A 12129-nucleotide genomic window follows, 5' to 3' on the forward strand; every position below is an offset into this window, starting at 1 on the left:
AACGAAAGAAGAAACGGAAGAAGGGGGGATGTGTTTACAAATATGAGGCATTAAGCAAACATTATGAGAAATTGCAGAGTGCCGGTGTAAACCAGATCCAGTTGCAGTACCTCTTCCTTTCACTTTCATCAGAAACTGTTTAAAAATACTGAGAACTTAGTTTCATTGAAAGAGTGGAGATAAGATTAAGTTTCGTTTCTTTTTAGCAGGCTATTTGTTAAACCAGGAAGCCAGGCTGTTTATGCATCAGTGAGGATTCCTCTTGGATTCCTCTGCCAAGATTGGCAAGAACTCTCTCAATATTTTTGCAAAGCTAAATCTATAGTTTATGCTCACATGGGATTGCTCTGCCTGCAAACAGGTGAACTGGCCTCATAACATATCAATTCACTTTCCCCATGTAGTCTGTGAAAACAGCTGCTCACATTAACTATTGCCTTTTTATGTTTCACTTCCATACAGAAGCAGAGTTGTGTTCTGCATCAGATAGTTATCCATTTTATTTAATTTACCGCCAGCCATCCAAACCAAATCTGGAGTGGTGAATATGAGTCCCAGAAACTGGGGGAGTCCTGGAGACTGGTCCATTTTGTAAAATGGCAACTCAAGATCTCTCAAAAAGCTGCCAGTGGTTCAAGAAGCCTGCAGCATATGAAACCCCATATTTCTCGATGACTGACAGCATCTTACATGAAAAAGTCATTACCTATGGAGCTAGGAGGGAAACACCCAGGTACACCAGATGGTAGCAAAATGATCAAGACTATTTGTTCTTTTGAGGCTACAAAATGACACTTGGCTGTCAGGTTCACTTATAGACTTCCAATCACCTCACCCAGGAACATCTGCTTCTTCCTGGGCAGAGATAAATCTGGATATAAATCAGAAAGGAACTAAGCAAGGCACATGTTAAGACTGAACTGATTAAAACTAGTTCTGTGAACTAAATATAAGGGGTCAGCAGACTAAAGTTATTCCTTTCTGATAATTTCTAGTGTCTCTAAACAAAATGACTCTGCTCATGCTTTCCTTTGGTCATTCCCAACAAATGCTATTACTAACCCTAAAATTGCAATTTGACTTCTTTAAAAAATCACCCTTGGTGATTACAGATGTAATCCTATGCAAGTTGAGACAAAAACAAAAAGAAAGTCACTTCCCAGTATTACAGAATTCTGGAAGCTGGAGGATATTTTTCTGTCCCCACTTTCATGGAACTGCACCCTAAAATTCTTCTTCTCTGAAAGTTTTGATTGATCTGCTTACTAAAATTTATAGCTTTATTTGCACATTCTACTAGGAAGTCTGCACTTATTTCAATTTGGAAACAGCAAAAGATGGTCCAGCTTGTAATACTATGGGAAAAGAATTAGAACTCCAGCCCACCCCCCACCCCCATTTTGTCTGGGCTGTGGTTATGCTCCCTTGTAGCACTTTTTCTTTTGGATAACCAAATCACCAAAAGAGCCTTTCTGGCTGGTGGACAGTATTGAAATGAAATAATAAATAAACTGACAAGCTAACAACTGCAACCCATCCCCCAATAAGGTAAATCAATGTTGTGACAATATTGACTCATACAGTTTGTTCACTCCTCCTGCAAGCTACATAAAAGCTTCTGCTGATGAGTAAATAAACACGAAATAAAAATAGCCATCAAGAAATCATAACAATGTTCTCAGTAGACACCACTCAGAGAATAACACCTAACTGACAAATACAGTTTTAATAGTATGGCTGAAAACTAGTATCTAGTCACAGAAAATTGAGCTTAATATTAAAACAATGTGTACTTGTGAGAGAGACTGCAGGTAGCGCAGTGGTTTAAACCGCTGTGCTGCTGGACTGGTTGATCGAAAGGTCGCCGGTTCGAATCTGCACAATGGAGTGAGTTCCCGTTGCTCCGTCCCAGCTCCTGCCAACCTTGCAGTTCGAAAGCATGCAAATGCAAGTAGATAAAAAGGCACCACTTTGGTGGGCAGGTAACAGCGTTCCGTGCACTTCGGTGTTTAGTCATGCCGGCCACATGCCTATGGAAACTGCAGACAAACACTGGCTCTCAGCTAGGAAACGGAGATGAGCACTGCCCCCTAGAGCCAGGTATGACTGGACTTAATGTCAAGGGGAAACCCTTACCTTTACCTTACTTGTGAAAGAGGAAGAAAGATGGATGAAGCCTATTAAAGAGACAGCAACATTTGAAAGCAGTGTGGTATAGTGATTAGAGGATCTGGGTGGTCCAGGTTCTAGTCTCCACTCAGCCATGGGACTTACTGAGTGACTTTGGGCCTGTCACAGACTCTCAGACTAACCTGCCTCACAGGGCTGTTGTTAGGATAAATTGGGAGGAGGCTTGTGCAAGCCAGCTTGACTTCCTTGAAAGGAAAAAAAGGCAGCATATAGCTATAAGTATCTCTTTCCCATCTTTCCTCACTGTTAGTGTGTCTGTTGCTACCCTCAACACCAATGTAGCAGGATGGTGAACATCTAGAGTTCTAGACCACAACATCTTCTTGAATCTAAGTACAGGAAAATGAGGTAGTTGAACTTCATTGAAGTTCCAGGTTTTTTATTTGTAACGGAGATACCAAGTACAGGGAATGGGAAACCTTTTGAGAAGCTTTTGTGGCATTCTTTTAAGAAGACTATAGCTGGAACATATTCAGAGAAAAGCAGTGAAGATGGTCAATGGCATAGAAAGCATATCTGCTTTCTAGGTGGCTGTGTATGCTTCAAAATGCAGAGGTCTGGCCCTGGTTCAACACTTTAAGTTTCTAAGAATGTATCTGGGGACCATGAAGCCACTCTTGGAAACAAAGTTGGCATTTGAGGCCAGTACCACACCAGCCTCAGAGTTAAGAAAACTACTTTAAAAAAAATCAAAATGGGGCAGATAACATGGGGGGGGGAGGTGCTGTGTAAATACACACTGTTGACCATGGTTACCACATTGGGCACCCCAGGACTAGGTGGCCTCAAAAGTCTCCTCCAACTCCATGATTCCAAGCTAAGTTAGAACTTCTAGGCTGCACTTAGTTCCCACTTGAAATAAGCAAGTTCACCTGACAGTGCAAGCTTACATTTAAGTCCCATGGAGCACAAAGGAGGTCAGGCCTCCACACTGCTATATTTTAGGCATTTATTGAAAACATTTGCTTTGGTTTTCTCCTGGCTATAAGCCATCTTGATGTACCTGCAGACTTTTTGTCTTCATCGTTTTACAAACTTTGGGATTTACTCCAATTAAAAGAGGTATATAAATATTGCGAATAAATTGAGGCCTGCTCCAGGTGACTCTGGCCAGACACTTCACCTGGATTCAACAAGGGTTTGCAAGCAGTGATATTCTAGATCATAAATGGTTGTTGAATGATAGGTTGCCACTGAATGGCATCTCTTCATAGTTGCATATGTTAACTCAGGAAGAGGACCCATGGTTTGTTGTTGGGTTTTAAACTCTGCATTCTCTGTGGGTAACAATCCATAGTTAAATCATACTGTAGGGTCCGCATGCAACGACAGCCCACGATTCATGTGGTAGTCTGGGTTGTCTTTCCATGCAAACCAGGAATTGAGAGCATAAGGGGCAGGGAATACAAAGCTGTTTAAACCCCAAATCCTCATTCAGGCTGCATTCGCATCTTACAGAAAATACTGCAAATAGAGAACTGCGAACCAGGAAACCTTGGCGGAAAGAAGGCTCAGTATACCTCAAAGAAAGACATGTAGCTAGGCGAACGGATAGCTCGCTCCCAGCGTCAACCTGTCGCTTTCTTTTCGGCCTCTCCGAGGCTGCGTTACGTGCACCAGAGCAGCTAGGCGGAAGCGCAGAGCCAGCGTGGCAGCATTAGCGCGGCTGGAAAAGAAAGCTCTGTTCAGTTTCGTTTTCCGGCGGAGAGGCTCCATCGAGGGACGCCAGCAAACGGGGAGACCCTCGGCGCGGACGAGGCCCCGCCTGCTTTTCCCCGAAATGACGTCGCGGGGCGGGCTGGGAGCGCGACTTAGTGCTGCTGCGGCGCGGCGGCGGCGGCTCCCGCTTGCATGCACGGCAGCGAAGCAGCCGACGTAAACTCGCGCTGCATTGAGGGGCCACCGCCAGGCAGCCGCCGCCGCCGGCGGGCGCTTGCACCGCAGGGCCGCGGGAAGCTTCGCTTGCCGCTGCCTTTGCAAGCCTCCTGCGGAGTTGGCCTCAGCGCACGTAGGAGGGCGGCAGCAAGGGTGTGCGTGTTGACCAGAAGAAGGAAGCAGCTGCTGCTCCGGGGTGGTCGTGTTGGCTCAGTTGCAACGGGGTAGAGAACTTTCCTCGAGCCGTCCCAGTGAGTTTCCCCCACCTCCTTTTAAATCTTGTTGCAGAAGTTCCAACCCTTCCTGCTCTTACGTTGGAATTTAAGTGCTGGAGGAGATCATTGAGACTTAGGATGCAATCCTTATGCAGTTACCTGGGGGTAACTCCCTTTGAACCCGAAGGGGCTTTCTTCTGAGTAGGATTGTAGATATTTGCAGGCTGTAAACTTAAGCACACTTTTGGGGATGTAGCTTCATTGAATTTAACAGCTGTAGGTTTAATTTAGGGGAATAGATTCATAGGATCGGGCTGAAAGAGACTTAGGATTGGAGTTGGAGAAGAAAGAAAGAAGTCTGCTTGTGAACAAGTTTATGGTCGTTACTGCGAGTAAGGAGATTAAAGGAATTCGAAGAGAGCAAAGCTTGTCTCCAGTGTTAGGAAAGCAGGAAACCTTGACCAGATGAAATGTTTCTGGGATTGCCTTATTGACAATAAAGCGCCATAGAATGGAAGAAAATTCTTCTGTCTGGGAGGGGGAAAGTGCTAGGGATTCTTTGCACTTCCCTAGGAAGGCCTAGGTCATTACTGGATAATAATCATCATGGCAAATCTGCTTTTTATACCTAGCCTCCCAAAGAAAACAACTAAGTTGATGACGAAGTCTTATTTGTCTGACTGATTTTGATGAGGTGACCCATAGATTGGTTGCTCAGGAAGATTTGTCTTGCAGATCGGAAAAGAAACCAGGAGTCCTGCCCAGACCAGGTACTTACAATCTCATTCCCTTGGGACTTCAGTGGGTTGCTGTTTTGCCAACTCGTGAGTGTATTAAGAACAGAGAAGCTGATAGGATGTTAAAAACACTTCAAAAGTATGAAACGGCACTTTTTAAAAATACATGAAGAAATCTTCTGACAGATTCTGGCCCAGGAATTTGTGAGCACTGTCTAGTTCATCGGGTGTGTGCATGAAAAACTATGCCAGAATAAATGTGTTAGACTTCAAGGTGTCCCACAACTTAATTTTTTTTTAAAAAAATTAAATTTATTTATTTGCTGCAAAGGCTAACATGGTTACCCCTCTGGAAGTTAAAAATTAAAATAAGTCTGCCTCTTTAGAAGACTGATATGGCATACTTTTTGATGGGCCAAAGCCTGTTCTCACTGTCAGGGTGCCGTCATGTTTTTTTCTCTGGTTTCTGAAAGCGTTTTACTGTTAGACTCCACACAAACTGTGTATGTGTGTTGGCCTTTCTCACTTTTTTGCTACTTGTAGTGAAAGTTTTTCCTGTAGTCTGCCTGCCTTATTTGAAGATTTCCCTCATGCATTCCCACTGCCACTTCAGTCATTTTTCTTATAATAGAAAATTCATTACAAAGGAAAAGGAAGAAGGCATGCATAGTTCTTTTGTCTATAAAGCTAGGAGACCACCACTGTCAAAAAGCATTGCTTGCCACACTGTCCCTACTTCAGCAAAATAGGGTAGATTGAAACTTACCCCTTCTGAATTTCTTGTCAGATATTGTTTATTTAATAATTTTTGGAGTACTCTTGAACTCTCCTTGAATGTTAATGGACCAATTCTGTAAAGGGAAGCCACAGCCTTGCATTTACAGGAGCTAAGCGGGGATTTATAGGACATGACATTTTATTTATTTATCTATTAGATTTATATGCCACCGAATTAGCCACAGGCTCTCTGGGAAGCCTGTGCAAATTCAGTATCACCATATAATAAAATAAAATCATTTTAGAGGGCATTCATAGGTTACTGTAAGTTGGAGATGACTTGATGACACATAAGAACAAATACTTTCTCTTTTCCCCTGTCCCCCACTGGGAATGTGTTTTTGTGTTTGTTGAACACAAGCAAAAGTCTCTGTGTATGTTCTTTGGTTCTTCTGCTCTATGTTTATGTATTTTCTTTCTAGGCATAGCTTTCCCAGAACTGAAACTTTGTGTTAGCTCTTTAAGAATATTAAACTTATTTCCAAAAAGCCCTTCTAATGGCCACACAGACCAGTATTTTAGCATGTGAGAAGCTGAAAGGGTTTAGAGTGCTTCCACATAGATAGGTTAGAAACATAGAAAACAGAGCGAGTCAGAAGGGGCCTCCCGGGCCATCTAGTCTGACCTCCGGCACCAGCTGGCTCCACTCACGACATGCCCACCATGTGGACGTCCAGCCTGTCCTTGAACACCTGCACCGATGGGGCCTCAACAACCTCTTGTGGAAGCCCATTCCACACCCTCGGGGTCCTGACTGTCAGGAAGTGCTTCCTGGCATCCGGGTTGTAGTGTTACTGATCAAAAAGCAGCTACTCAATTTTTTTTCTGCCATGATGGACTTTTATTTTGTAAGGAAGAAGAATTAGAAACGCCATTAGAGGGTTACAAATTTAAAATGGTACTTTTTGGGGCATCAGTAAAATGAGGTAGAACAATTGCATAATGAAAGCCTTCTCTTGGAGCTCCTTAGAATGTTTATTTCTGAAAAGTTTCAGTTTTAACCCTGTAAGATCTCTTCATATTGCACTGATATGAACTTGGGATGCATTGTTTCCATTTTGTATAATCAGTAGGAAGTAACTGGAAAATTAGAAAGGGGAAATAACCGTTCCTTTAATAATTTTGTTAGCATTTTGTTCTGTACTAGAAGAAACCAGAAATCCCTGCATTATTGTGAAATAGGGATTTTCTTGCCAATAATTAAGCAGGAGAAACGGTTTACATTGGAAAATAAGTGGTGAAGCCAAACAATGTTAGTAACCATCTCTCAGATTCTCAAGGGATTGAATATTTCTGAATATTGACATGAAAGCTCCAAGCTTCAATTTTGCAAGCAGGCTGTTCTTATCTAAAGCACAGACATTTTGGTAAACTTCACTGTTGTCTTTATTGCTTTAATTTAGATTGCCATAGAGAAACTTCTGTCACACTGACCTTTTCAGTAAACTAACAAGCCTGCAATAAAACAAAGTTAACTGTTTCCTACTATTAACATGAGGAAGATAAGCTTATACTGTTGTGTGACTTAAGCTGGTTCTTCTTGCCCAGTTGCCTTGATATCTTTGCAGGTGACTTGTTAGAATATATGTTTTCAAAAGGCCCCCAAATTGTAAGAAAACGATTTTGCTGTTGTGAGTCAAAAGACATGTCCATAGGCTTGTTAGTCTCTTTCCAGCGGTTATTAGTATGGAGTTGATACCTTCTAATACAACTTCCTCTCCATGACCAATAACTGTACTTCCAATCTTATCCTCATTGCTGCTTTGTCCAGCCCTTTTCTGAAAGAATGGTGGCTGTGTCCCTTGAACTTTTATGTATTCTTTGCTTTAAAAAGAAAGTGTTTGGTCCAAATTTAGGCTAGAATCATTATTGTATGAGACAAGGGGTTCTGCGTTCATTTAGGTATGTGGTTGATGACTCATTAAATTCTTGAGGATTTTCATTGTGGGGCAGTGGTGGTGGGGAGAATAAAGCAGGATTTATAGTTATAGTTATATAATTGTAAGTCCGCCTCCCCATAAGTAGCAGAAGCCGAATGAATCATGAAAATATGTGGCCAAGATCTAGAGCCATCTTTGGTGTGCATGTAGGTTCCTGTTTGCTCCTCGTGGCATGTTTTTCCTTTGAGCAAGCCTCTGCACCTTATCACAAACTGCTTTTGAACGTGGCCTCATTTTCCAAAGCAGCTTGCCATCAAATAGGAGGTTCTGTTGGCTGAGAAACATGAGCAAGAAGGCCTGGGTACTGCAAGTTGTTCTCTGCAGTGAATTTTGGTCATCCACATTCGCTTAAATAAAAAACATGCTTGTAGAAGCCAAAACAACCCTCTTGACCCTGTTTGAGGCTTCAGAGGGAAAAAAGGGGAAATAACAGCAACAAACAGAACCGGAGCAGGGTGTGGAACTAGATGGGGTCTGCTCATGAAAGACACTGGACTGAAGGACCAGGGTAAAGAACACCCCTCCGTGAGGCCAGATGTCTGCTGGGAGCACCATGGGGTCTTCTATGAAAGCTCCAGCCACCCTGGTTTATTCTCATGGTGGCTTCAGTGTCTTGTGTCTACCTGCCCAGTGTCCTTTTGTGCGGAATTGACATTATTCCAGCACAGATATTTGCTGCTCTGTTAATTTATTTAATATATCAAGTAATTTTAAAGATGCTTAGGCTGTCCATCAGTGAAATGATCATGGCAATGTACAGTTATAAAAAGGAACAAGCAAAAGAATGAAAGATAAAATTGCGCATTAAAAAACAGGACAGACTAGCAATTTAAAAATTCAGCGCAAAACTTTATTCCCCAGATGTTGTAGGCAAAAAGGTATGGATTACATAATAGCAATCTCACGAATTTATGACTAAAATGAATTAGAACCTGGATCCTTTTTAGGGATCTCTTTTTGGAGACAAGCTAGCAAGGAGCCTTGTGTGAGAACAAAACCACAAAATCTGTATAATATCACTAGCAACATTCTAATGGAAACATTTGTTATTGCATGCAAATGATTTTGTCGAAATTTTGAAGAAAAAAACACTCATTTCCTGCTAGTCTTCTTTTGAAGGAGGAAATCAACATAAATTTGTTTTTTAGATAATGCTTGAAATAGCATGTGTATGTATGGTGGGAATAAATGACTCTTCCCAGTTCTCAGCCACATGGTATCCTAATCCCTGGGAGTTAGCCATCCTTTTTAACATAACTGGGCTGCTCAGTATTTCTGTAAGTCCTCAGCTACTTGAGCCATGGTATTTGACTCCATTTTGTTGTGTAGACTTTAGTGCTGTCGTAAGAGCAATAGAGATTATTCAGATGTTTAGAAAGGTGATTGGTGCAACCTGCACAAATCTCATCACACACGTTTTAGGAAAAGGTCTCATGTCAAAATCTCCCTGATGTACCAGAGAGCCTTTAGAAGCCAAGTCAAAGGCAGAAGGGCCCTACCTGATCTCTAAAATGGGTTCTGAAACCAAACTAAAGGCTTTTCCCTGCAAGGCGTTTTTGTACATTTGTGATTTGTTGTGCGCTTGTGAAACATTTCTGTGCATTCTTGCTGATGAAACTGAAGCTGTTGTACTTCTGGCGTATCACAAGAAGGCAGCTCCTTGGAGAAGACCATCATGCTAGGGAAAATCAATGGCAGAAGAAGAGGAGGAAGACTGACTATGCAAAGAACTTATACAATAAAGGAAACCACAGCCTTGACTTCACAAGCTGAACTGGGCTGTTAAGGACAGGACATTTGGGAAGGAACTCAGTCAGAGATGACTTGACAGCAGGGGACAACAAGAACAACAGCATGATCTCACAAAAGCCTGCCTGCTCTTTCCACAACATTGGCATCCTTCCAGGGCCTCTCCTGTATTTTCCAGCTATTTTTCCAGCTTTTTAAAGAGCAAGGATAATGCAGCACTTTTCATGATGATGCCATTATTCACTAGGAAAGCCTTGTATAAAATCTAACTTCTGCTCTATGCCACAGTTCAAACGTGTTGTGTAATGGAGCATATAGAAAGAGAGAAAAACTCCAAAATAAAAAAGAAACTTAATTTCAGAGGACATTCTTCATCACAGGAAGAAAACAGAAGAGAAAGCATTGATAAAGCACCAGATTAAATGCATCCTATAGAGAAGCACTAATTCTCTTTCATTTTGTGGCTGTTTGAGAGTTTAAAGCAGGCTTCTACCTGTTTACCTGAAAAATGAGAGACTTTACAAAAGCATTTTTCCATGGCTAAAATAGGTAAGCATGGACTAGAGAGTCAATAAAATATTTATTCAGACTGGTAACTTCCATGAAGCTTCTGCTGCTTCCTAGTTCTGTTAAGATCATCCTGAAATCACAATACTTTGCTTGCCCTCATATTGACCTGCTAGTGATTTGGGAACAAACAGCAGTGAAGTATAGTGACCATTTATTGTAATTGTCACATACGATCCCAACCATCTATTTAGCTATCATTAGCACCAAAGAGCAAATGATCTCTTTAGGGAAGTGCCCTAAATACACAAGTATATCTGGATGATCTTATCCTAAGCAGAAGCATGGTAATCTAAACGGCATGGTATGGCATGGTAGGCACTGAATCCGTTGCGGCTAGATTTCGTTTCTGCAGTTTGATGGCACCAGTGTAACAGAAGCATGGCTGGTCTGCAACCAAGCATCCAAGCCCTGTTTCCTGCTTATTACCCCACCCTGAAAATGCCTGCTCTGTATAGCACAACTGAGCTACACAATCCCTCATGCTTTTTGCCTGATAATGCAGCCTCTTCAAAGTTGGAACAGTATGAAGCGGTCCTTACACTCCAGATTGTGTGCTTGGCTTTTACTGAACATCAGACAAAGGAATTCACCACTGGAGCTTCTCTCACCATCAGTTATTCTATTGATTCCTCAACATTAGAATTGTTCTTTTCCCTGAGGAAGAAATGCTTTCTTTTGAAAGCAATAATTGACAAATGCAATTAATATGTTTCCTACATGTTTGGTTTCTTATTATGAAAAACTGCTTTGCTATGGAAATCCTGCTTGCTTCTATGTTGTATCAGGGTGCTAATCCATTGATTGTACAAGCATTTATTGGCCTTTAAATGCATGTAGAATCCTTTGTGAATTAACTACAATATTCTAGTAACTTGAGATGGGAAAAGCCATTATACTATAATACTTTTTCCCTCGCTTTGTCAGAATGGATCCCTTCAACTTTGGCGATCCCATCAGTTATGCAGAGATAGTGAAAACACATGGAAATCAAGACTTCAGAAATGGAAATTATTCTCTAGCCATCAAAAAGTATGATGAAGCAATGCGTGCTCTGTTATTTTCATACCAAACAAGTGGGTAAGCTTTTATTTAAATAATTATGAACTGGCCAGTGATAACTTCTAGACGTGCTCTTTCTTTTATTATGTTACTGAAGTCTAGTGAGCAGGTTATTTACCCAAAGCTTATTTGATTGTTAGATGTATTTCTCACTAGCAGTTCCAAGAAAGCCAGATTTTGACCAAAAAACAGAGTCTGTGTAGAGCAGGAATAGTTGCATTGGCCATCCGTAGGACCCCCAGTATTGGACAAAGCATACGACCACTCTACCTGGTGTAAGATTATGGCAGCTCGTGGGAGTTATTGTGATTTTCTTACCACCATAGACAAGTAAGTCAGTGGCTAATTGCTTCTTTAGCCTGTCTCCATAGAAAAGCAACCATGGCAGAATATTAGGTAGCTTTACTGTAGAACATAGTTATTTTTTCAAGACAGTGTAGTACGTGAGATATGTAGTAGTACAGAGGAGGAGCTGGAGAAGGTGTGCATGCAGTGATAGAGTGTATATGCTACATGCAGAATGTCTTCTGTTTGTCCCAAGTATTTCTGGGTAAGGCTGAGAAAGGATATTACGTGTATCCTTGGAGACTTGTTGTAAGTCAATGCCGAAAACATTGTGGTGGATGTGGTCTGACTTGACTCTCTATGTTCTAAAACTTACACTAAAAGCTACATGGAAATATGCCATGGGGAACTGCTGTATGAGGTGTTGTGGCTCCTTGATCAGCATACCATACATTCCAAAGCCAGGAACAAGCATCAACTGCCTCTTACAGACACAGAGATAAAGGACAGCTTCTCTAAAGCTAGAGGGAAGAAGGGTTTTAAAAATCTCTTTGCCCACTCTTTCCATAAAAAGAACTATCCTTAGCTTATTGGAACTTTGAGGCCTAGGCCACATAAGATGTACTGAGATGTTTCTTGATGTGCTTAGTATATCTTGGGCATAATTTGATTTGGCTTTCTAACATTCCATAGGTAAAATTTGTTTCGTTTTGCTCAGCAAATACTTTGATA

General features: G+C 41.5%; 1 protein-coding gene across 5 annotated transcripts in view; it reads left to right on the plus strand.

Moving 5' to 3' along the window:
* Nucleotides 1-4091: 4091 nt before the first annotated feature.
* TRANK1 (tetratricopeptide repeat and ankyrin repeat containing 1) overlaps nucleotides 4092-12129 on the plus strand; it is a 49230-nt gene continuing 41192 nt past the window's right edge. The window contains exons 1-3 of one of the 5 annotated variants that reach the window (XM_044455075.1): nucleotides 4092-4316; nucleotides 4913-5050; nucleotides 10978-11130. In XM_044455075.1, the coding sequence (XP_044311010.1) occupies nucleotides 10979-11130 (152 nt within the window). In that variant the 5' untranslated portion in view covers nucleotides 4092-4316; nucleotides 4913-5050; nucleotide 10978. Of the gene's footprint in view, nucleotides 4317-4912; nucleotides 5051-6556; nucleotides 10033-10977; nucleotides 11131-12129 lie in introns of those variants that run through there. The other 4 variants (XM_044455086.1, XM_044455105.1, XM_044455120.1 and 1 more) reach the window with 4 other exon arrangements.

The sequence above is a fragment of the Varanus komodoensis genome, unplaced genomic scaffold, assembly GCF_004798865.1.
Source record: "Varanus komodoensis strain SLA01 unplaced genomic scaffold, ASM479886v1 scaffold10, whole genome shotgun sequence".
Lineage (NCBI taxonomy): Eukaryota > Metazoa > Chordata > Lepidosauria > Squamata > Varanidae > Varanus > Varanus komodoensis.